General features: G+C 38.4%; 1 protein-coding gene across 8 annotated transcripts in view; it reads right to left on the reverse strand.

The window, feature by feature from the left end:
- The window catches only part of LOC122396887 (trichohyalin), a 99,455-nt gene that overhangs the window by 46,866 nt on the left and 29,541 nt on the right, over window positions 1-23,048 (reverse strand). For 4 of the 8 annotated variants that reach the window (XM_043395624.1, XM_043395623.1, XM_043395626.1 and 1 more), the window contains 3 exons: window positions 16,966-17,115; window positions 9,432-9,528; window positions 6,617-6,672 (listed from right to left, as the gene is read on the reverse strand). The exons of 1 other annotated variant lie outside the window; for it this stretch is intronic. In XM_043395624.1, coding sequence (XP_043251559.1) covers window positions 6,617-6,672; window positions 9,432-9,528; window positions 16,966-17,115 — 303 coding nt within the window. Of the gene's footprint in view, window positions 1-6,616; window positions 6,745-9,431; window positions 9,529-16,965; window positions 17,116-23,048 lie in introns of all 8 variants that reach the window. 3 more of the 8 variants (XM_043395622.1, XM_043395621.1, XM_043395620.1) reach the window with 1 other exon arrangement.

Raw genomic sequence — 23,048 nt, forward strand, 5'->3', positions numbered from 1 at the left:
CCCCCCCGCCCCCTGATCTGTAAATGCCGCTCAAGCCACGTAGACTTCACCTAAATCCTAGATCTGACACAGGCACATACACGAAGATGCAGGGAGTTCGGTGTGTCGAGACGGATGCGACGTCGCCATTGGCCCTCCGAATTATTTTTCTATTCCGTTCGAGTAATCGCGGAGCTTCGAGTCGCCTCGTCTCCTTTTGTTCACGTGATCGCCAGTTGCCTGGGTTAATAAACGCCACGATTCGTACTCTGGGTACGACAGTAGCCGAAAATACCCTCCTATGTAGTTTGAATTCGTTGCTATCGTTATTGTGGTCCGTCGTGTTCGCTGGATGAGCGTGGCCGATTCTTGAGACGAGTTTCTACCGACTGGTCTGAATACTAATGGACTACTTTACTGGATCACGTGGCTGTGCATTGTCGGGCAATTCTACTTATTCCCTTTTCACGATACGAATGATGGACATTTATTAAGAATCGTTGTTGCGGAGTTTGGGCGCTGCAAATAGATTCTACTTGTCTGTTTGCGATGAAACATTTATGGAATCTTCTACTGATTCCGCGGTCTGACTAACGACAGGATTTTTTAACCGTTTCTACTGATTTAAATAACGCGACGCAGACACTTCACACGAGTTTGTTGTTAATTAAATTAAAATTGTAAAAATTAACTAGTGTATTTCAATTTTATATGAACAAACTCTTGCCAACGAATATTATACATTTATTTTAAAATCTAGCAAAGCACGAGTCAGGTTTTATACCAATAGAATTTCATTTGTTTTTAATAGACGTAAATCTGAATTACCTGAAAGTAGTTGTTATACGTATATTGGCATACTTATTTCTACATTGGAAGTGAATTTATTAATACAGAACGCGACATTGCATTGCAGAAATATTCCATTAAAACGATACTCGAAAATGAATTCATTTCCAACGTATAAATAAGTATGCAAATTTACAATTATTCTCAGGCAATTTGAATTTGTATTCATTAAGAACGAATAAAATTCTTTTGTTATAAAAAGCGATCAATGATACGCAAACAAATAATATGGAAGTTAACGAAATGTAATTTCAAGATTGCATTAAACAATATTTCTAAGTTTGTGTGTAAAGTCTCCTTGATATATTTGTTTTTCATTTAGATTTGAAAATTTTAATTTTCTTCCCGAAGAGAATCAACAAACTTGATTGATAGAGTTTAAATATAATTATGTATACGCCGCATTATTTAAATCATACAAGCACGAATTATTCGAACTACATATTTGTTTCTACTAATTTTCAGGCTGATACGTTACGTGTTTATTCTACTGTTCGCTCATAACTGGATGTTCTACTACGAATGTACGAACTTTTGATTGCAAACTATTTGGCGCTCATCTCCGGTGATATTTTTATTAAACAATGATAGAAAACGATGATTATTAAAAAATTAGAAACACTATTCGATTTTGGAGAATTTAAAAAATTTTCTTTTTAGTTATTTTAAAATTCCATCTAATAATAATAAATTTATGGAAGATAAAAAAATGGTAGATTCTAGAGGCCAAAATAAGACGATAATCAAGGATACTAATTTGTTGATTGAGGCTTCGTTAAAAAATTATAGAAACATTTCCGGCCACACAGTATATTTTCGGTAAAGAATTCTTTTCTCGAAAGTAGGTAGGATTTCGGGGGTATGTGTATTCACCAAAATTGATTGTAATTGACCCCTGCAACTGAAAATAATTTTTTTAGAATGATTTGCAATTTTTTAATTTTGCCAAAAAATTTCACACCTTCTCGAATTTTTTTCTGGATAATGAGTAAGATTTCGGGGGTGTGTCTATTCACCAAAAATTATAGTAATTGACCCCTGCAACTGAAAATAATTTTTTTAGAACGATTTGAAAAAATTTGTTTTCGCCAACAAATTTCAGGGAAACATATCAACGTATGGTCAGACATTGTATTTTCGGTAAGGAATTTTTTTCTCAAAAGTGAGTAGGATTTCGGGGGTATGTCTAATCACCAAAAATGACTGTAATTGACCCCCGCAACTGAAAATAATTTTTTTAGAACGATTTGCAATTTTTTAATTTTGTCAAAAAATTTCACACCTTCTCGAATTTTTTTCTGGAAAATGAGTAGGATTTCGGGGGTATGTCTATTCACCAAAAATAATTGTAATTGACCCCCGCAACTAAAAATAATTTTATCAGAATGATTTGAAATTTTTTAATAACTTTTTAACGAAGCCTCAATCAACAAATTGATATTCTTGATTTTCGTCTTATTTTCGCCTCTAAAATCTCCCATTATAATTTTTCCCAGAAGTGGCCGAACACCCTGTATATTAATATATTTCTATTTGTACATTTAAAGAATTTTGAATCTTCAGACTTATTTATTTCTTTTAATATGAAAAATATACTTTTCTAACGAAAGTTACAGAATTAATACAAATTATATCTAATGACAATAGTAGTCAAAGACATGGCGAACTACTTTATTTAAATCGAATAAATCAGTCGTTGAGTTCAGTCAGAGCTGCCGATTTTGCATCGTGAAGTTTAATTCCATCTTACGCGCGTTTAAGCGACGAAAATGTAATTGATGGCGTTTCCCCTGTTAGAGGAGAGCTTGATTTTCGTACGCTGGCGAGAGCTGCTTTAGTCAGGACATCTAGAAACCACCGGAAACGCGTTAGAGGATTTTCCAGGGCGACATCGCATCCGTGCTCAGGCTAAACGGGGTAGAGCTATAATACAAACGTGAACGACTTTGGGAATGACTACGACTGTTCTAGCACGAATTACGTGAGGTATGCGAACATGGTGGCGGCGGTGCTCATGGAATAGTAACCACAGTAACGATACAAATGTTTGCTACGCGACTGTGGTGTGCGAGGGCAGCAACAGTATAATGCTACAAGAATAAGCACTGCTGTGACACTGATGGAAACCGTCCAAAAGCTCGCGTTTAAGACGACCATTTCTGGCAACGATTTGCATCACGCAATTATGCGATAATATCGGAGGGAGAAGCTTTCTATTGTACTTTTCACGCTACGTTACGTTACTTTTTAGTGGATTCCTCTAAGCAACACTTGTTACATCGATGAAAGAATGTAGAAATTAAATGATATTGGATGTGGTCACAACTAGTCATTCATTGTTTACAAGCGTTTGTGGTCATCTTCAAAACTGTTTAGAATTTTTCTACACATTTTGAAGTATATTTCATTCAACACAAAATGTCAATGTAAAATATTGTATACTAGAATCTTTTTTCTTAATAATTTTAAAATCCACTGGATCCGAATTTGTCTTGAAAATAACAAACGATGATGTAAAAATTTTTGCCTCTCGTAATTCTAGAAAATGCGAGGAGCCTTCTGTAATTTGTTTCAGTGGACGGAACAGTGTTTTGCGCCGTTAAACGTTACCACAGATTCCGCTCAGATGAATGTGACTCGTTTGCTTGCGGCTCGTTTCGCGCTCTTCGTGCACTTTCAACGCGATAAGAAGGAACATCGTGTTCTAAATGTTACCAACATCACGATGAAAATGCATCAGAGTCTAAGCGGTGACATTAAAAAAATTAGTAACGTTATCCCGAAAACTATTCCAAACTGATCGAAACAATTTCAGACTAACGTGTAACCACTGAATCATGACACGAGATTCATTAAATTTCTCCTTTCAACTGTGCAGAGTATCCCAGTAATCATAGCACAACAGGGTGACAAGTGATTTTTCGTTGAAAAAGTAATCAACTATGTGAAATTAAATTTGTCGTATGACCTACAAATTTATACGGTTGAACAGTTATTAAATTTTGATGAAAAAATATTTTAGTTCTCTCTCTATATTCATAGTTTTCTACGTTTAAAATAATTGTTCCTCCAACCACCAGGCTGAGATGTTGTCACAGACAATTGGTTTTACTACGATTACTGAAACGCTTTGCAAAGATCCCAGGTTTATCAATAACTGATAATTAATATGGAAAAAGAAGACCTCTCCTCCCCTCTTTCCTGAAACGTTTTCAAACGCGTCGACACCTTGGACGCGAAGTTTTTTGGACGCTTTCCACGTGACAGAAAAGAAAGGGATACGCGCGCGTACGAGCACGCTGGCGACCGCGCGATTTAACAGACAGGAGTACGGTGTGCGTAGGCGTGCTGGTGGTCGCGGAGATACGCGTGCCTAATGCTAGGTATCCACTTGAGAATTCCACCTTCGAGAATTGCTATCGGGAGTAAGAGCTCCTCCGCAAGAGCAAGTTCATCATGCCAGAAGTTAACTTCGTTGCTCGTAATCGACGCAGAGCAAACTTCTCATCTACACGGAAGTTTCAAGCGACCAGTAAAAGGTAAATAACTCCAAACCCTTCATTTGTCGAATGAAAATTGAAATTCCAATTACATAATGAAATTACGTTTCGCGTTAAATAAATCGCTTTTACAAAAACAAACGGAAGAGTTTTTATTTCAAAAGTTTGAAGGAACGCTCTCGAGGCAGTCTTACTCTGGATATCTAATTTCGCGAGTGAAACTGTCAAGCAGACACCCGCCATAACAAACAGGGCCGTGTCTGTGTGCATGTGTATGTCTGTATTCCCCTAAACGTGTGTTGTTCGTGTTTGAACGTGACTTTTTCCGTAGAACCCGTGGCGTCGCAGGCCTTAGAAAAACCCGGGATTTGGGGGTGGCTTGGGGGTTGCTGATAGTCTCGAGCGACCGTACCTCCTGGAGGAGGACACGAAACCAGGAGTTTCGCCGACGTTCACGGTAGTGAAGCTTCTTGCCGCGCCGCGAAAGGAAAGCAGAGTGTTCACGGCGATACGTAAACGGCGCTCACCATAAAACAGCGACGCGAGGCATCTGATCGTAGCTCGTGCGAGTCTTCTCCAGCATACCGTACCTTGTACGTGTGTCCGTGTTTTGTCGCTCTCTCGGGGGAGAAACTGGCCCCAAAAAACGCTTGCTCGTGCGAAATTCGTGCGTTCGCGTGCCAGGGACCAGCGCGTGCCTCGTTCGCGCTCGACGTCTTCGCGATTCTATTGCTGCGTTCGCGTGTCGCGTAGTACTACGTTTTCAAGCACAGTTTCACGTAGTCCATACCTTGGTATGTCCGAGGCATTCCCACTTTTCGCGTATTACTACGTGGCGTAGCGATACATTCACAACGTAGTAATACACTGTTGCATGGTAATGTATTGTCAAGACTATTACGTAGTACTACGTTTTCAAATAGCGGGCAAGTCATTTTGTAACATACAATATTTTCGTAATTTCGGTACTGTTTAGAGTGGTGAATCTAGAGCAGTATTCGATCCTTAGATTCGCCCCTCCAAAACTTCTATCGAACAGCTGTAAGATGAGGATATATCTGGTCGTTTCGAATTTCCACGTAGCACTGCATGACGTATTAGTACGTTCATCATGGTGTCGATTCAACTTGCTTCCGTATACTTTTGCGTGCAGGGCTTTTGGAGCACTCGAGTAGTACTACGTGACGCGGTGATATGTTCATCGCGTAGTACTACGTTATCAGGTATTTTTGCATATTTCGAAGCTCGAATAATACCATATGACTTAGTAGTACGTTCAATACAGTGGTATGTGACGTACTAGTACGTTAATCGCCTATATCTACGTCTGCATGTGTACGCGTATCAGGAGCTCCACGTTGGTGCATTCAACTCACAACGCTACGTGACGTACTAGTACGTCGATCACACGTAGTACTACGTTCTCGCGCATCCTTGCGCGTCCGAACATTTGAACTTTACGATACCAACTTTACGTAGCCATATCTTGGCGCGCGCTGAGCCAAAAGCAACAATTTACCAAGCAGAACACGTAGTACTACGTCCTCCGTCCGATACAGTGTAATTTCGAGGAAGACGACGAACGATCGAAGGATGTTTCGCATGCGACGAGGCATAGCGTTAGGTTCCCGGTTGGAAGTAAACCGCCCTCCGAGAGTTGGCGGCTTGTTTCCCTGGGATACGATACACCGTTTGTTCCCTTTTGCCCGGGCGCGCAGCATGGCGGGTGATATACGGCGTGATCGCGTAAGGGAGGGCTGAAGCGTGAAATGACGCGGGACAAGAGACTGAAGCCGCTGGCAGCGCAATAACACTCTACTTTGCAAGCAATAACTACTACGCAACAACGGTGGACAGCGATCGAGACAAAAATATGTTGATCCTGTATATGCTATGCGCGCGCTTTCGTTGTGTACGCTCATCTTTGTCGCGCGTTAAGCGCGCACGCTCCGTGGTGCGGGCGCGCTCGCTCTCAAGACAGATGCGCGTACCGTTCTCTCGCAGACGAACGATAATATGGTATGTACATATATACGTTGATGAGCGTGACATAATCGTCGATCAAGTGATAGTGATATACATATATGTATATGCATATACAGATATACATATACATATATGTATATATAGAGAGAGAGATAGAAAGAGAGAGAAAGAAAGTTAGAGAGAGAGAGAGAGAGAAAGTTAGAGAGAAAGAAAGTAAGAGAGAGAAAGAAAGAGAATAATAATAGTAATAATAATATATATGTTTATGAATATGCCGACATGGGTAGAAATAGCTTAAGGACCTGCTTCTGAGCCATCGACTGCATCTGCTGGAACATGATCCTTTCCTCCTCTTTTCCTGGAACAGCAGAAAGCAACGAGAAGCTCTTGGGGGTTCTGCTCGATGTCCAGAGTTTCGTACGGTCTCTGTCTGCGTTTTACGATTCAATATCAATGTTATTTCTCGCACGGTTCCATTCGATTTCGTGTGAGAGGGGAGAATGATGACGTTTTTGCTCGATGAAGTTAGAAATGTGTCGTAACGAGAGGGACCTCGCAATGTTATTTGCGCCTCTTCCGTTCCAGTCTTTTTTACACCGTTCCGGCTTTTTTTTTATCGTCGTGGAACGCTTCCCGCGGCTGTTCCCATTTGTTAGACAATTTACATTCCGTTAGGAAATTTTCGAGGCAAGTACACCGCCGCGCGATATTACGCTCGGAAATTTCCGGCGTATCGCGAAAATTCGCCAGCGACCCCGTGTTCCGCTTTTCGTCGTTCTCTATGCGCCCTCTTTATGATTATTACTTCGAGAAATAGTTCGTATTCCGCGGCGTGCAATCTCGTGGAAACGGGGAACTGCGGCTGAGATGAACGCAACGAGCTTAAATTGATACGAAACTCACCACCTTGACCGTACACGCGCGCGAAACCACGCTATTAAAACGTTTCCACGTATATTAATCACCGATAGATTCAGTCACGTCAATTACTGACAACTTGTTTACACGAGGAATGATTCAATTTAAAAATTAAAATAAACGGTCCAGAATGTTCATTATGTAAGTACAATCGCGACTCTGGAACTGATTAAACTTTCAGAATGAAAATTGTACAACTGTCGTGTTTTCGATAACCATTCACTTTAATTTTTTATCACTATTCTTTAAAAATGATACCTTTTGATACCTAGTTGTTGAATGTTTCTAAAATATATTTTAGTAAGAAGGACAATTCTGTACTTTGTTGCCCTGCTGTATAACAATGCTTCCAAAGTCTCAAAGGTATTATATTGTTTACACGTTATGTTCTCGACGATGTTGCCAATTAATGTTTCCCGTCGCTCGAAAAAACACAACTGTAGCGCCACTTTGTGGACGCCGTGACGTCAAGCGCACAAAGTGCGCCCGCGTTTATGCAAATTAAACCGGGCAGAGACGATCAGAGTGTCAGGAGCGTCCGTTTTGTCGGGGCGACTGGGATTCAACCCGGAGAGCTTAATTTGCCTTCGAGGCCCACGGTGGTGAGCTTCGTCGTTGACAAGCTGAAAAAACGCTCACGCGGAGAAGACAGTTAACCCAAAAAGAGTTGAAAAATTCATTCGCAATCACGGATCACTCGAACAACCCGTTTGATAATAATCCTTCGCGAGTTCACGCTTTTCTCTTTCCACGTTCAGCGATTTTCTTTTTCTTCGTTGATAGTTTATGGGATCGGCGTGTCTCAGAAAATGTTACGTATTTTAACTAGTTATTTAATGTATTTTTAAAAAGATTGTGAAATATGCCTCGAAAAATTAGAAATCGCAGATCTGTGATGACACAGATGTAAGACGAAACGCCATAATACGGTCGTACACTTCGACCCAGAGTGTTGTTTTTCCAATTTACTACGTAATAACTTTAATAAAAAAATAATTTCTGCATGCAAACTGCAACACACGACCACGTTTGATTCAACGTTGCTCGGAAAAGGTGATAATTGGATGGAGAAAAGTCTAGACTATATACACGAAACTAAATAAACGAAACGAGAAATGTATTGGTGTATGTGACTATGAGCAAAAGCAACTAAAATTCGCAATATTTTCTGTGACACTCTAATACAATTTGGAAAAGAAAGTCTCTGCAGAAATTTAAATTTAAATTATCCGACTGTATTTAATATTTAATAAATTTAATAATTTTACAATAACAGTAATAAATTGAATGAATTTCTTTAAAGACTTTCTTTTTAATCCTATACGTCAGATAATGAGTTTTAATGTTTTTCTATTTTTCTTAACGACGTCTTTTAAAATCGTGTTTTCCATTCATGGGTATTGATTCGTTTAACAGGAGATTATCATTTTTTCTAGGAATTGTAGACCGTAGGATGTAGTCAATGATGATAATATTGCGTTACAGTAATCGTCGTCGAAGTAATGGCGATGTCAAGAGAATGTGCGCTGCTATAAAACAAGTTTTGTTAGATAAAATGGCCAAGATGCTGCGTGCTGAACTAATCACGATTTCTGGGATCGATCGAAACATTGTCGAACAACGCTGCTAATGAAATAAAAGATTTCCTGTTGCTATTGTACTACGTATAGTATATAGGATTGCTAATAGGTATTCGTAGAATGAAGCGTAGTTCGATGGAGAAAGATGAGATATTTCAATGAGTGACTAAACGCGAACTGAAATGAATATCAATTAAATTCAAACGAACGGGTTAAAAATTTTTCTTCGACAATTTGCGTTTCACGATTGCGATGATCTTGGTGCTGTTACAAAAGCAAAACTATGAAAAACGTGATCAATTGCTGTTCATGTAAAGAATTCTTTTTTCGAACGAATTGCTTATTATTTTTTTGGTTATCGAATCGATCGAAAAATCTGTCCATGATTGTGCTGTGAAAATTAAGATCTGAATATACATAGGTCAGATTAAAGGCTCAAGTTAAATTGGCTTTGGTTTCACCAACGTTCGAAATTATTTTAATTTTAATCTTTTTCTCTTTCGCTTCAGATCTGCTTTCTCAGAAACACCGTTAAACGTAATTGTCGTACAAACAACGCGTTCGTTAATAAAATGACAGCGTTTGTGTAGGGAAGAAAAATTTTAAAGGAATGCCTCACCCATTCCCTTGTTTTGGAGCATCTCGAGGAGCTTCTTGATGCTTTCATCGCGAGCTTGCAGGGTTTGTTTCTGCGTTTCTATTCTCAACTCCAGCTCCTGCAACAAGAAAGAAGACACGTTTCAAATAATTCCTCTCGATGGAAGATAAACAAGTATTAATTATCGCCCGTTCATAATCGAAAAGCACAGTTTTACTTTCACGTTTTTCTCCGTCGTCTTTATTTACCAAAAGAATTAACAAAGACAGAGACAACTTTAGAAGCAGTTTTATCTGTTTGAATAATAATTAACAGCATGCAGGATAATGTTATTGGAAATATAAAAGATTGTAAATTAAAATTCTAAAGTATCCATGTTTCGTATTTTTGTCTATCGATGAAATAATTCTTCTTCTTGTCAGTTTTATAATAGTTACGATTTAAGGGTGGTTTCCTTTTTCACTGTGTTATAAAAAGATTTATATGCTTGATAACTAAAATTTTCAATAATGATTTGTGTACAAATTACTACCAAATAGAAAACATCGAATAAGAGATTTTAAAGAGTACAATTTTGGCAATTCTCCCTGTTAAGGCTTGCCCTCAGGGCACGTGGCTAAGTTTACGCTGATGGGAACAATGCCATGTTTTTGATGGTCGACAGCACGTTTCTGTTTTGTATACTTTCTTAAGGAGCCGGTTACGTCTGGAAAATGTCAGCTAACTTTCGCTTGGAAAGAGCCCAAAAGCACACTGCTGCTCGTAAGTATTAAAACACTCGTTTCAAACGAGTTTTATTACAACTTCGTGAAAAGGGTTCGTACAATAATTTTCCTGGGATTAATTTAAAGGCTGAACCCTCCCTAAGATCCATTTATCATTTTTATGGAAAATAAACAACGGTACTCTGTAAAACTACAAACACAAATTATAATGAGAAATTTAAAAAACAGCAAATTGTAATACTGTACATAAAACCGATCAATGGACGCCGAAACGTTGAACTACGATCACTAACAGTAGTTATTGAGTCTTTATTAATTAACGACGCCTTTGGAATAATAATTTCTCTTTCGATGGGATTCGTAAAGACGCTCAAAGACGGACAATTGTCCTCTCGATTCTGGCTACGACGGCACGCGAGAGGGAACGAAGGAAATGAAGTTGCGAATTGTTTCACTGGGAAATGCTCGATTCGTGTTACGTAGCCGGAAGATAGCGCCGGTGCTTGACGCCCGTGTAACGAATTTAGACTGTCCCTTTGACGACGGGAACGCAATTAGTACGGAATTAGACACCCGCCGACCACCCCTTTTCCTTTTCTAACTGACACCGCCACCGGAAAAGCGCAGTCGGTCTCGGTCCCTCGCCAATACCCTCGTCTTTCCACGCGAACCTCCTTCGTTGCACCATTCTTCCCTAACCCTAACCTTTGCAGTGCGCTCTCAATTTTCCACCAACGCATTTCACACGGCAGAACCAACGAAATTCTTCCACGGACGATCGATAAAGAATTTTCGTTCGACCAATTTTGTCGAAAAAACATCTCCTGTGCATTGCAATGTACACACACTGACTTTTAGATTATTTTTTGATACGATATAATTGATTTTATTAGTAAATCCCACATATCGTACGTTTTATCTGGTTAAGAGCATGAGAAATAAATAAAAATTGACTTTATTTATCTGACCATTCTCAAGAGATGAAAAGGTATTTGTTGTATCTGTTGAAAGATTGAAAGGAGATGATTAAAAATTTAGTACAATTATTCTGAAGCCCTCGAGTAGACAAAAGACTTGTCGAAGGGTCCACTAGTAATGCAATAAATTAAGCTGATCGAATTACAATTGGTATAGTCGACTGAAAATTGGTATGATCGAGGCCTTAGTCTGTAAGACTTGCATTCAAATTTTTGTTTCCAAACTAGAAGATTTGACATGACGAAAAGTAACGTGACCCGAACAAATGAATTAACAAATACGAGGGCTACGGCAATCGAATTGGAAAACCCTGTATTTATCGACGTCCACGTGAACAAGCATAAATTGATATCAACGCGAACAGCTAAATACTGCTAATTTTTCCTCTTGTTCACGATGTATAGTAATTTTGGTAGGATGTGTAGTAAAATTGAAGTTTCTTGGTTGCAACGATAAGAACGTCCCGAGTTTCGATTTGTTTCCCAGCTAGGTTCGCGGTTTGGCCCGGTGTGCGGCGGTTCGTCACCCGAGAAAACGTTCGTTCGCCGATGGACCCGGCCACGATCGCCGGATTTGATAATAAAGGCCGCGGGGAACGTGGCCAGAAAGCGACTGCATAATTTGGCGAGTGGCCAAAGGCGACCAGTTGCTCCCAGTGCGTTGCACGTTTGACCTGTCCGCGCTACGACTCGTTCGTTGGACGTCATCGTCGACTTGTTCGGCGAAATTTTCGATCCTCCGGCCATCGAACGGCGGATTTAAATGGGGGTTCTTGAACTTTCTGCGCCCGTGTTCGTGTCGTATTTTTGGAACGACCGCCGCGATCGATAGACGAGCATGATAAGATTAGCCGACCTACGTTCGATCAGTCCCTTTTGCAGCTGGTTTCCCCGTTGCTCGGGTAAATGACTTTATTTTAACGGGCAAATCGGCGCAGACCATACCACGTGAACGATCGGAATAAAATTTTCATCGAGAATGGAATCCATTGCAGTTATTTTTACAGCCGCATAATCTTAGAAAAAGCAGATATTTCCGATGAGAACTTTCAAACGTCGTAGCCACCATATTGGTTCTTTAAAAAATTATTAAATTATTACTAGAATTCTTGTGACGGATAAGGATGTAGAATTTTCATTTTTAACGTAATGGGTACAATAATTTGGTATCAATGCTGCTGATCTTTTTCGAGATATCGCCAAGGAGGCTATTTCCATCGCGATTGTCCGAGTGTAAAGTAGTATTTTACCAAACAGACTATAGTATCCAAACGACAGGAGAACTTGACCAACTTAAACTTTCCTCTGATAAGGAAGAAGACTATTATTAGGCTAGAAGTAGCCGAACGATGGTACAATACAAATTTCCAACACTTTCAGCGAAACAATAGATCCTGAAAATTTCAATTGCGTTTTATTCGAAATCATATGTCGCAAAAAGTTTCAGACTATGATACATGCAGGTTTTATTGGATCTTGATAAAATTTAGAAGAGATATTTTCGAATCGCCTTGTCCTACACCAGCAGATAATATCTCTATTTATGAAAATTTATGGAGGACAGAAATCATCTACGCCGTCGTACGAGATAAGGCCGCCATTTTGAATGCAAAATTATGGTCCAGATAAAATAAAAATATTTGTGTACTCTAGAGATAATGCATATTCATGCACCACGGGCTTAAATATTCCGAACACATGATTCCGTTGTAATACAGTTTTGGAAAACTATGAATATATTACGTTTACAACCTCTTAATTGTTTTTCTGAATAATTTTTCGAGAAAAGAAGAAGCCATTATTTCTAATTTCACAGAAGACTCCTACAAATTGGACCATGGAAAATAGAAATATTCGATAAATCAATCTATTCCTACAGACAATCGTTGTTAAAGTTCTACAACACGAAGAAACAACCTCAAAGAATTAAAAGAAAATTATTTACGTTTCTCATAGAAGACGTAGAGAAATTCGAAGCAGAGGTTTTTTTAAAATCGAGTTGGAAATGATTTAGCTGAATTTCCTTCTAGTTACAGCGCAATCTTCTCAGTCGCGGAGGACTGATTGTAATACAGAGTCGAAACGTTTAATAAAAATCTGCTAACCGAGGTCTCCTTTTTATTTTATACGGTGTTTCGATGGAGTCTGGAATGTTTGACCGGATGTGTCGAAAAAAAAATAGAAAATCGTCAAACCATCGCGTTGTTCGCGATCTAATTTCGCCCGCGAACAAGACGGCGGCTGTTCCGTCGTCGTTTATTGATCCAGCGTTATCCAGAAGTGCGGGGATCGCTTTGGGCGCCACTGGTGGCAGACTTAACGGAGTTATTGCGGGTAGCTGATACCCGTTGCCAAGATTTCCGGAAGCATCGCGAACCGTTGGCAGACAATCGGTCGTTTACCTCGAACAAGACCTAAACCTCTTGTCTATTTCGGTTTCGAGACTTCTGCAAGGCGTTCGAGCGCCCGTCAAACCGCACCCGGAGGATTAGTATAGCGAATCGCCCGCTACATCGCTTGTTCTCTGTCAAAACGTTGATCAAACCGAATCCCCCGATCGTCCTCGAGCTTATACGCTCGCCTTGTTAATTATCCACCTTCCAATTTCTTCTTTTCGATATCGTAACACACGACTCGTCTTGTAAATAAAATTTTAGTAAATTTATCGTTTAGTCCATACAAAAACAATTTGCTAAACTCTAAAGTGGTATAACTCTTGAATTATTAAGTTCAGGGCGTAAGTACGTTAGTATTTTTTTAATTGTAGTGTTCCATTTTGAAAAATGATGTGGCTCCATTTTGCAACTATGGATAAAATTATATTTTAATGTTTTATTAAAAGAAATATATAAAGGAATTGTTGTGTATTCAATGTATCGTTTTATTACAGTTGTGTACAGTTTAAAGATTCTATCTACGTAGGAATACGATCCATGTTCTTCTTTACTCACGTTATTTAGTAGTTGTGAAGTGTTCTGTGTGACAGGCAGGTTTATTATGAAAAGAACTGTAGAAGAAGGTTCATCTGTTGAATGATAGATTATATTGTACAGAGTTGTTGGATAGTATAAAAGAAGTGCAGCATATTTGGAATTTTCTGGGCAATTTAAAAAACTACTAACGTTATGTAATTTTTAACATAGCAAATGATAATCATTTTCACATTCTCAACTCAATCTATAAAGCAAAAAAACGTCAATTTGCAAATTTCAGCAAATATTCCATTGTTACAATCATGGTTAAGTTACATACAAATTTGAAAGTAAATTGTTTAATTTACACGTGGTTTCGTGTCAATTTTAATCATTTTGAAAACACAAAATGTAACATGAAATTTAACATACTCCAAAGTCAAGGCAAAAGAGGATAAAAAGTGGATGCAGCGTTTCGTGTGTAAAATGTGGATACACTGTGAATCTGTTGGATATGATTTCGAAAATTACACCTATGTATACTGCAAAATAAATTGCAAGACTTAGGACCAATATTTTCGTAAGAAAAAATAATTTTATGATCAACTTATTTTTCTTTTAATTTCAGATACTCTTCATCTTTCATTATTATTTATAATTTAAAATATAAAAGTTTCTCTATTTGTTCCCATCCTCCGTAGTAATATTGTATTTATCTTAACCAAACTGGTATTCCAAACATACTGCACTTCATCTATTCCCTTTTTCTACTCGGGCATCGTTTGACTAACGCATAAAGTGAACAATGGCGCTGCGAATTTTTCCGGGGAAAGTAGGAAATAGCGAAAGTGTATCACATGCCAAAAGCTGAGATTCGAAGCAGTGTCAAATGCGCAAAACAGAAGCCTCAATTAGTGTCGAATGTAAAAAAGCAGAGCACGCAAGTAGAATCACCCTGTCAAGGATCAGACCTCGAGCAGTGCTAAATGGGCATATAAATACAGAGATCTCGGGTAGAGTTATACATATGTCGAAAGCTGAGTCCCTCAGTAGCATCGAATGTACAAAGCAGACGCTTCAAGTAGTATCGAGTGTCCAAAGCAGACAGTTCGAGTAGTGTCAAACATAATAAAGTAAAGGCTTTAAATAGTATCTCTCCCTCGAAAATGAGGCCTCAAGTAGAGCCCAAATACCGAATTCTAATTCCTTGCGTCTTATAACTTCGATTTAATTTCACCAGAAATTTTGTGTCACTGAAAGTAATTTTTTCAAAATTATTCCAATAATCCTCATTTCGAAATTGATCGATCTAAATTTTCTTTTGTTATATGTAATGTAAAAAACGAAATGAATCTTTCCTGTTTGGTAAAGTATTTTTCGATACAAGATGTAGAAAATAAATGTCGATTTTTAATAAAACAATAGGTAATTTGATATTTAATCCCATTTTACGAGATAGTATTTGCTCGTAAACGTGTAACGTGTGCATTGATCGTTGATATCTATTCCAAGCGCGTGTGTTATCGGTGAAAGAGATACAGTGAACACCTCAAAGCCCGTTTAAAGGCTAAATCATACTATACGTCGGACAACCGTGCATCAAAGCATTCTTTGAAGGGACCGCCAGATGAAATAGGGACAGAGACTCTGAATCACTCCGTGCATAATCCATTAAAGAATGTTTCGACGGACGGTTGATTGAGAATAATACCCTCGTGGGTGCAACCTGTTAATTCCAGCACTAATTGCAGAAGTAGTATGCTATAATCGCGACAAAAGCAATTGGAAGTTCAAGAACTCCTCCGCTGTTGAAATCAAACTGAAAACGATTTCTCCTGTTGGCGCGACGACTTTCACAGATCAAAACACACGTCACGGGGATCCACTTTTAATTCTGCATTTTTGCTCAAAGGAAAAACTGAGCATCCCTGAGCCAGAGATTTACGAGGCTGGAGGGTGCTTCAATATTTTCCGCGTGGGAACAAATATGGACAACATAAACGTTTACTTCTATTAATAATAATAACGATACATCTTTATTGTAACTTTGCGAACGTTACGAAATTATTATTTCTCAAATTTTTTATATTATTACTTCTTTCATGCTTCTTTTATATCTTTGCAATAGTAACGTTTTAGGCTAAACATTTTATAATTCTTGAAAATCGCGAAAATAAAATTTAAAATGATTATTTCTTGGTTATTTATATGAATTAATTGTCTATTTTATAGACAGCAAAATTTAAATGAATTTATTTAAATCAGTTTTTGAAACGAGAAAAAATCTTATTTATGACTGATTAGACAGTCTTAAAACGTGTTTTTTTCCCCCGTAAAAGATGTTTTTGAAATTTTTCTGGATTAAAATACTTTCGTATTTTCATAGATCAGAAACCGAAAGGACAATTGGGAATCTTCCGAACGAGATTACGCAACGAGAGGAGAAAGTCTCGGAGGTTTTCGAATTTATGGCTCGACCCCGGATATTTTGCCTTTACCGTCGTTTCGCACGTTTTATCTCCGTTATTCGCGATTATAATGATCCCGCCGTTGAACGCCATTCTTCCAGCGAATTCCAATCGGAACGAAAGCCAACGATGCTCCATTATTCGCGAAAATCCATTATTCTCCGTGGATCGTGCGTCGCGATCAATCTTTCCACATCGAAGGGAAGATTTCGCGAAAACACGAGCATATTAATTAAATTGCGATCCGAGAAAATTGACAGTTCATGGGTGACGCTGTACAAACTTCTATACAACACATCTATCTAGTTTAAAAAATAAATAGTGTGTGGGACACCGTAAATAGTTTGTAAAGACCAACAAATACGCGCGTATTACACCGTAATGAAAATAACAGGCAGATAATCGTGATGAATGATTGCCTTGATGTGCAAGATGTGAGATCTACGCCGGGAACGTTGAAACAAGCCGCTTACCTTTATCGTGTCACGAAGTATGGCGATCTCTCGCGTCAGATGCTCGTTCTCGTTGTACAAAACTTCCATTTGCTGTTGTATCTCGACGCTCGGCCCTCGCATCCTCATTCTGAGCTCCTCTTCCAATTGTCTCACCATCATGCTTTGTTTCTGCAAGAAACGAACAAGATTTACGTTAGCAGAAGAACAAAAAAGACGCGGGCAGAGTGCGAATGTCGATAGGAACGTGAGAAAGCTTCTTTCTTTCGAGGTGTCGTTACATCGACGGTCGTTTGATTCCTGGAATTTACCCGGGGAACGAATCGTCGGCGCCTGTGGGCCTCGTTACCCTTAAAAATACACTTTCGCGGGAATAATTGAACACTCGAGCCGTATGAGACTACTTCAAGCATGAACTGATAAGCGGATCGATAGAAAGCTAGCACGAGGGAAAAGCTCGTAGCGTTGCGCGAAACCTAAATACGTCCGTCAAAATGACCGCTTATTTCTGCTGTTTCGAGTCTTTCGAATCGATGAATCGTGCCCCCTGCGAAAACACATAAATTGGCAAATAAATTACGACGAAAATACCGATTGTTCCGATCACGAAACGCTTCTTTTAACCCCGCTGTTTTGCTCGTTGCTACGCCTTCGACGTGCTTTCTTTACGTTAGGAAGACGAGTTGTTTCAGAAGTGAAATAAAAGAACAAATATTAACTGTCAAAGTTTAAATTTTATTTCGAGTCGTGTAAATCCGAGGAGAACAGCAGGGTTAAAATTTATTCCAAGTAAACGACTGGTCTGAAAGTTTTATCTTTTTGTAGTACCATAAATAGTCTTTCTATATCGACAAGTAAATAATGTCGATGATATATTCTTTTTAAATAGTGTTTAGAGCCGTATCAATAGGCATCAGCGACTATAAAATAAGAAATAATACATAAAAACATTGTGTTGTTAAATATCGTTCACCATAATGTTAACTATATTTTTCACATAGTATTTTATATATCGTTGGACCAAAAAAAGCAAAACAAGTATATATACTTTCAATAATATTGTACTTGATATTATATTTACTTCTCTCTTGGTTGCACTTCTGGTATTCAATAATTATATAGTTTATTGTTGAGGGATATTGTTAAAGGAATGTGAGTCCAGACCTTATTTTCGATATTATTAATTATTCTATAATTTGTACAGACATCAGAATTTGCACAGAAAAATATTAATACCAGCTGAAGACGTTAGTAAAAAAATTTCATCGATTAATGCCCTTAAATGCACGATTTTCATTCTCAATAATGAAAGATCAAAATGATGGCAATGAACTGGGTGAAATTTGACCAAAACGGGACACCTAGGACTTGAAGGCTTGTCCTGAATTAGATGTATAGATTAGGCTTCCTTTTTATATGTAAAAATATAAATATGAGGTGTACTTTATAATAGTTGCTTTTGTTCAATTTTTATTTCTAATATTTTGTAAAAATCGATATCAATCCATGTAAAATGAAGATAGAAAGGCTTGATTTTTATTTTTAAAAGAAACCTGTATAAGCTAGTATGATAAACAATGTAATTTATATTAAAATAACGAATATAAAAAAGGTCTTCTTATTTCTTAGGATTTCTTATTTTTAATTACAGACATTGCAAATATCTTAGTATTTGACAGCCTTTTAGGATATCCCGTTTTGTCCAATTGTCTTGTACACCGTTTCGTCCGTCTGTGCATTGCGATAAAAAAACTCGTGGCATTTTTCAAGCAAGCAAGCTATCAAAAGTCTAAGAATAGATTCGAAAAGGCAAATAGAAACTGATTGAGACACAACACTTACCGTTTCATTATTATTTGTCTTAATCTCAGAAAAAATTGGCAGAGATTACCAGAAATTTGTCGCTGAAAACTTCAACACTCTTCGATTCTTTCAAATAACGACACGTTTCTAATCTATTGCACTAAATATCCTATTTTGTTTAAACCAATTTTCCCCAAAGTATCTTTCTCGTTATACAGGGTGTTAAGAAAAGGTCCACGTCTTAATGCAAAACGACCAAAAAAAGAAAATAACAAAACGACAAACGATCTACAGATTCGAAGGAGAAATAGCAATGTTACATTTTCGAATTTAAATAATGATCTTCACGCCTCCCAGAACTCGGTTGTATTAGACAGTACGATGCACTCGGTATAAATTCCCTCTGTTTACTCGAAAGAATGGCGAGAAGCAAAACAAGATTGCAAGGAACAAGGGTGCGGCTGAAATTGAGAAAATCGTCTGATTATCGAGCGAAAGACGATTTGGTGCTTGGAAAAGAGCTTTTCGAAGCGCGCCCACACCATATTCCACGTAACAGCATACGAAACCTTTCGAGGATGGCAAAGTCAATATTTCTACGGAAGTTCGATCACAGTGCATGTTCCATCCGGATTCGTGACTCGGGAAAGCTCTTTCCCCCCCCACATTTTCCTCCTTTTCTTTAGCGTTCCCTCCAATATATATACCTTTCCTGTTTCGTTGCTTTTTATCTCCTCTTCGACCTCACTGTACCTTTTATCCTTTTTTAAACGTTCGAGATGTCTTCGATTCGCCTAAGTTAACTCAACTTTGCACTACATCGATAGTGGACCCTTCAAAGTTTTTTTTTTTTAATAAACTATCACGATAAATCAGTGGATTACACAATGAATTCTTTTCCATCTTCCTATAATGAAATGCAAAATATATTGCCTAATTTTTTCCTAATTCCTGATCCCAAAAATTATTGTACTCAATTTTTCTATCACTCGTTTCTTGGCAAACCTTTTAGAAGGGTATATTTCTTATTCCACGTAAAAGAAAGAAATAACTTTTCTCTGCAGCAATTTTTTGTACAAGCTTTAGCTTTTAAGATATCGAGGGACAATACTTTTTATTTTTCTATTCACTCCTTTGACGTTCGTCTTCTTTCAGTATTACGTAATTCGTAAATCCCCTGTACACGGTGTCTGTTTGATTCGGCTAGAATTTCGTACACAACTATGCTTTCGGGTATATCGTTACAGAATTCTTGGATCCAGCTCGTTAGGCGTCGTTAATGACGACGCTGCGAGGGCTCACAAGCGCACACATAAATGCTACGTTAGTTGGACAAAAGGAAGACCGACGAAAAAGCGATGATATATGTCAGCAGACCGGATGATTACGAGCGGAATATTTTGAGGCACGACTTACGTAAAACAGTACGACACCTTTTCCACGAATGTTTCCTATTGTGAGATTTCCATCTTGTTCACAGTCGACGGCGTTTTGCTTAATTTCTTCGAGAAATCGTAGTCATGGTTCCTGCATTCGAAACCGACAAAACGAGCCTGGATGCTTATTTGAATAGGCAGTGGCAAGAACGCGATTGGAAACGTTGGAAAATAAAGAATGGGTTGCAAAGATACTACCCAGACACTTTTGTACGTAGAATCGTAGAATAAGAAAACCGAGATAGGAGAGTCGGAAAATAAAGAACACGGATGTAAAAATACTACTCGAATTCCTTTGTAAAATATTATCTATCGGAAAGGGAGGGAGAGATATGGAAACACTGAGTCATAAAGAATTACGATAACAAATTCGTCGAAATTAATAGAGTTAGAAATTTCTTTAGTAATAAGTTTCCTCGCTTTGTTAAATGTTCGACGAAGAGCGTGCTCGTAGGTGACGAGAAGATGCCTTAACGAGGCAACATGGCTCCACGGAGTAAAGATCAGGATATTCGGTGGGGACGGCATTCCACCGGAAGTGGAGGCGTTCGATAGCGCCTGGGGACGTGGAAGAGCCAACCCCCACCAGCCAGTGACGTCAGTTACCCCCATAACGAAATCACCCTATGAGAAACCATGGCCGAATTCCCCTGTTCACTGGTAGCCTACTTCCCTCGCACTGGGCCAATTGACGCCGCGGGTATAATCCATCGATTTATGCGATATCGTTGCGATCCTTTCAGCTCCTCGGCTTTAACTCACCCCATCGGGATCGCAATCGCGTTATCATGAAAAATTGCACGGTCGTCCTTCGTTTCCTATCAACCGCGAACACCACAGAGACTCGGAAGAGGCGCACAAAGTGTTAAAAAGAAAAATTCATGACTCGAACGGGCACCACAGTGCAGTTAAAAAGTTAACCTTTCGAAGGACCTGTATAAGTTTCCGAAAATATCATAAAACACTAATCAGATCTATTATTTATTTATTTTTAAAACATAGAAATGTATCAATATTTTTTGTTTGTAACAAGTGCAGGAAAAAAGTTAGAACAGTTATCTAAAAATTGACAATTAATTCGCGTCCTGGATCCTTTTTGTAACACCCTATATTTATTATTATATTTATATAGAAGTGAATGCCCATGGTAAACTTTCTAATGTTTTCGCTGTTCGATCAAGTAGACCAGTTGAGAGAAAGTAGGTTTAGACCTTTGTGCGCGCAAGTTGCGACAAGTTTGTTATTAAAGCCGAGCGTGTTACACGTGGAAAACAGAATTAACATTTTATTACCCTCTGTTCATTGTTCTTCGCGTTTAGGTTGTTTGCACAGGTAACTTCGTAACAAGATTTCTCTAGCGAGGAACGTTTTAATTTAGGACACGTGCGATCACGTTGCTCGGCGCTCATACGTGCACGCCTCTTTTCGTGAATTTTGTTTGATTATTAAGCCGCTGCGAGTTATTACGAATACCGTGGAATTGTGTAAACCAGCGGTCTCCAATCTTTTTGGAAGACTCTGAAATAAAACAAAATTCCTGCGTTCGAAATTTATATGCAACAAATTTTCGTTACATTTACTTTATCGATTTTGAATGTTTTACTGCTTGCTTATAAAGAATTATTTTTAAAAAATGTTTGGACTGATTTAAACATGAAACGTGAATAACGTATCTGTATAATCTTCGTGAACCAAAATTTAGGAACAGATATTTATTTATTGAAACAAGTGACACGTTTGAAATTAATGTATCAATGAAAAGAAATGTTCCCGTTTAAGATCACCGTACTCTGATACAAAGGTACACGTGTCATAAACTAAAATACATACCTGGAAGTCAAACACATAGTAATTAAAAAGTGATTCAAACAACAAAAAATTGGTGTGACATTTAAAATTCTACTGGATAAATATGTTGTAAATAGAAACGTGTGATTTCATGCTTGTAGATATGAACAAATTTGTTATATATATTTATAATATAATCAATAGGAGCACAGTTCCAAGAACATAAATCATCCAAGAATAAAAATATATAACAATTCATTCGGTGATTAGCGTAGAACAGCGCAGTAAAAAACACAGAAACATCAATAGTGTATAACATAGTACAACAAAAATATTGTGAGCTTTCAAACCGTTCATTCTCACTTCCAACAAAATCAACATCACCCACTCTCGCGTGAAATGTGAGATCGATGATTAATTTTCCACGAATTTCATTAAAATATTTCGATCTGAACTGAAAGTCTTTTTATTCGAAGTTACAGATTTTTCATCGATGCAAGATCGCGGTCCATCATCGACGATGAATCGTTTTGGCAGGGCGTCGGTGTCCATTAACTCGGACAGGGTACGACTAGTTGTTGTTTTCACGACAGGGTTATTCGGCCCCCGTGTAAGAAGAAACGCCGCGAGATAGGATTTACGCGATCGTTAATAGGATCTTGTCTTAAGAGGGGCTTCGTTTAAACTTTAAACCCCCCATCTTCCATCTTTCTCCGTTCTTTCGTGCTCGATCCGCGTAAGTGTGTCGATGGACGATACCAATCGCACCCCCGAGATCGGGTTCCGCGTCGGGGGTTAATCGAAGGCTAATCGTTTCGAAACCAGAACACGCGACACCCTGTAACCGATACTCCCCCCCACCCCCATACAACCCCTTAGGGCAATCGTGGCGACGCAGGACGATGTTTTTAAAGGTAACGCGGAGGTGGTCCAAGACTATAACGCCCCGAACGCACACTATCGTTCGTAATTATTCCAACGACAACTGTACACGTTAAGAAACGGAATCCTGCACGTTCATCGTGTAAAAGTAAATCGATAATGTGAAATAACATTTTTTTCCACGAGCCTTCGTTT

Source organism: Colletes gigas, unplaced genomic scaffold (genome assembly GCF_013123115.1).
Source record: "Colletes gigas isolate AHSC1104 unplaced genomic scaffold, ASM1312311v1 Colletes_gigas_Sc00008, whole genome shotgun sequence".
Taxonomy (NCBI): Eukaryota; Metazoa; Arthropoda; class Insecta; order Hymenoptera; family Colletidae; genus Colletes; species Colletes gigas.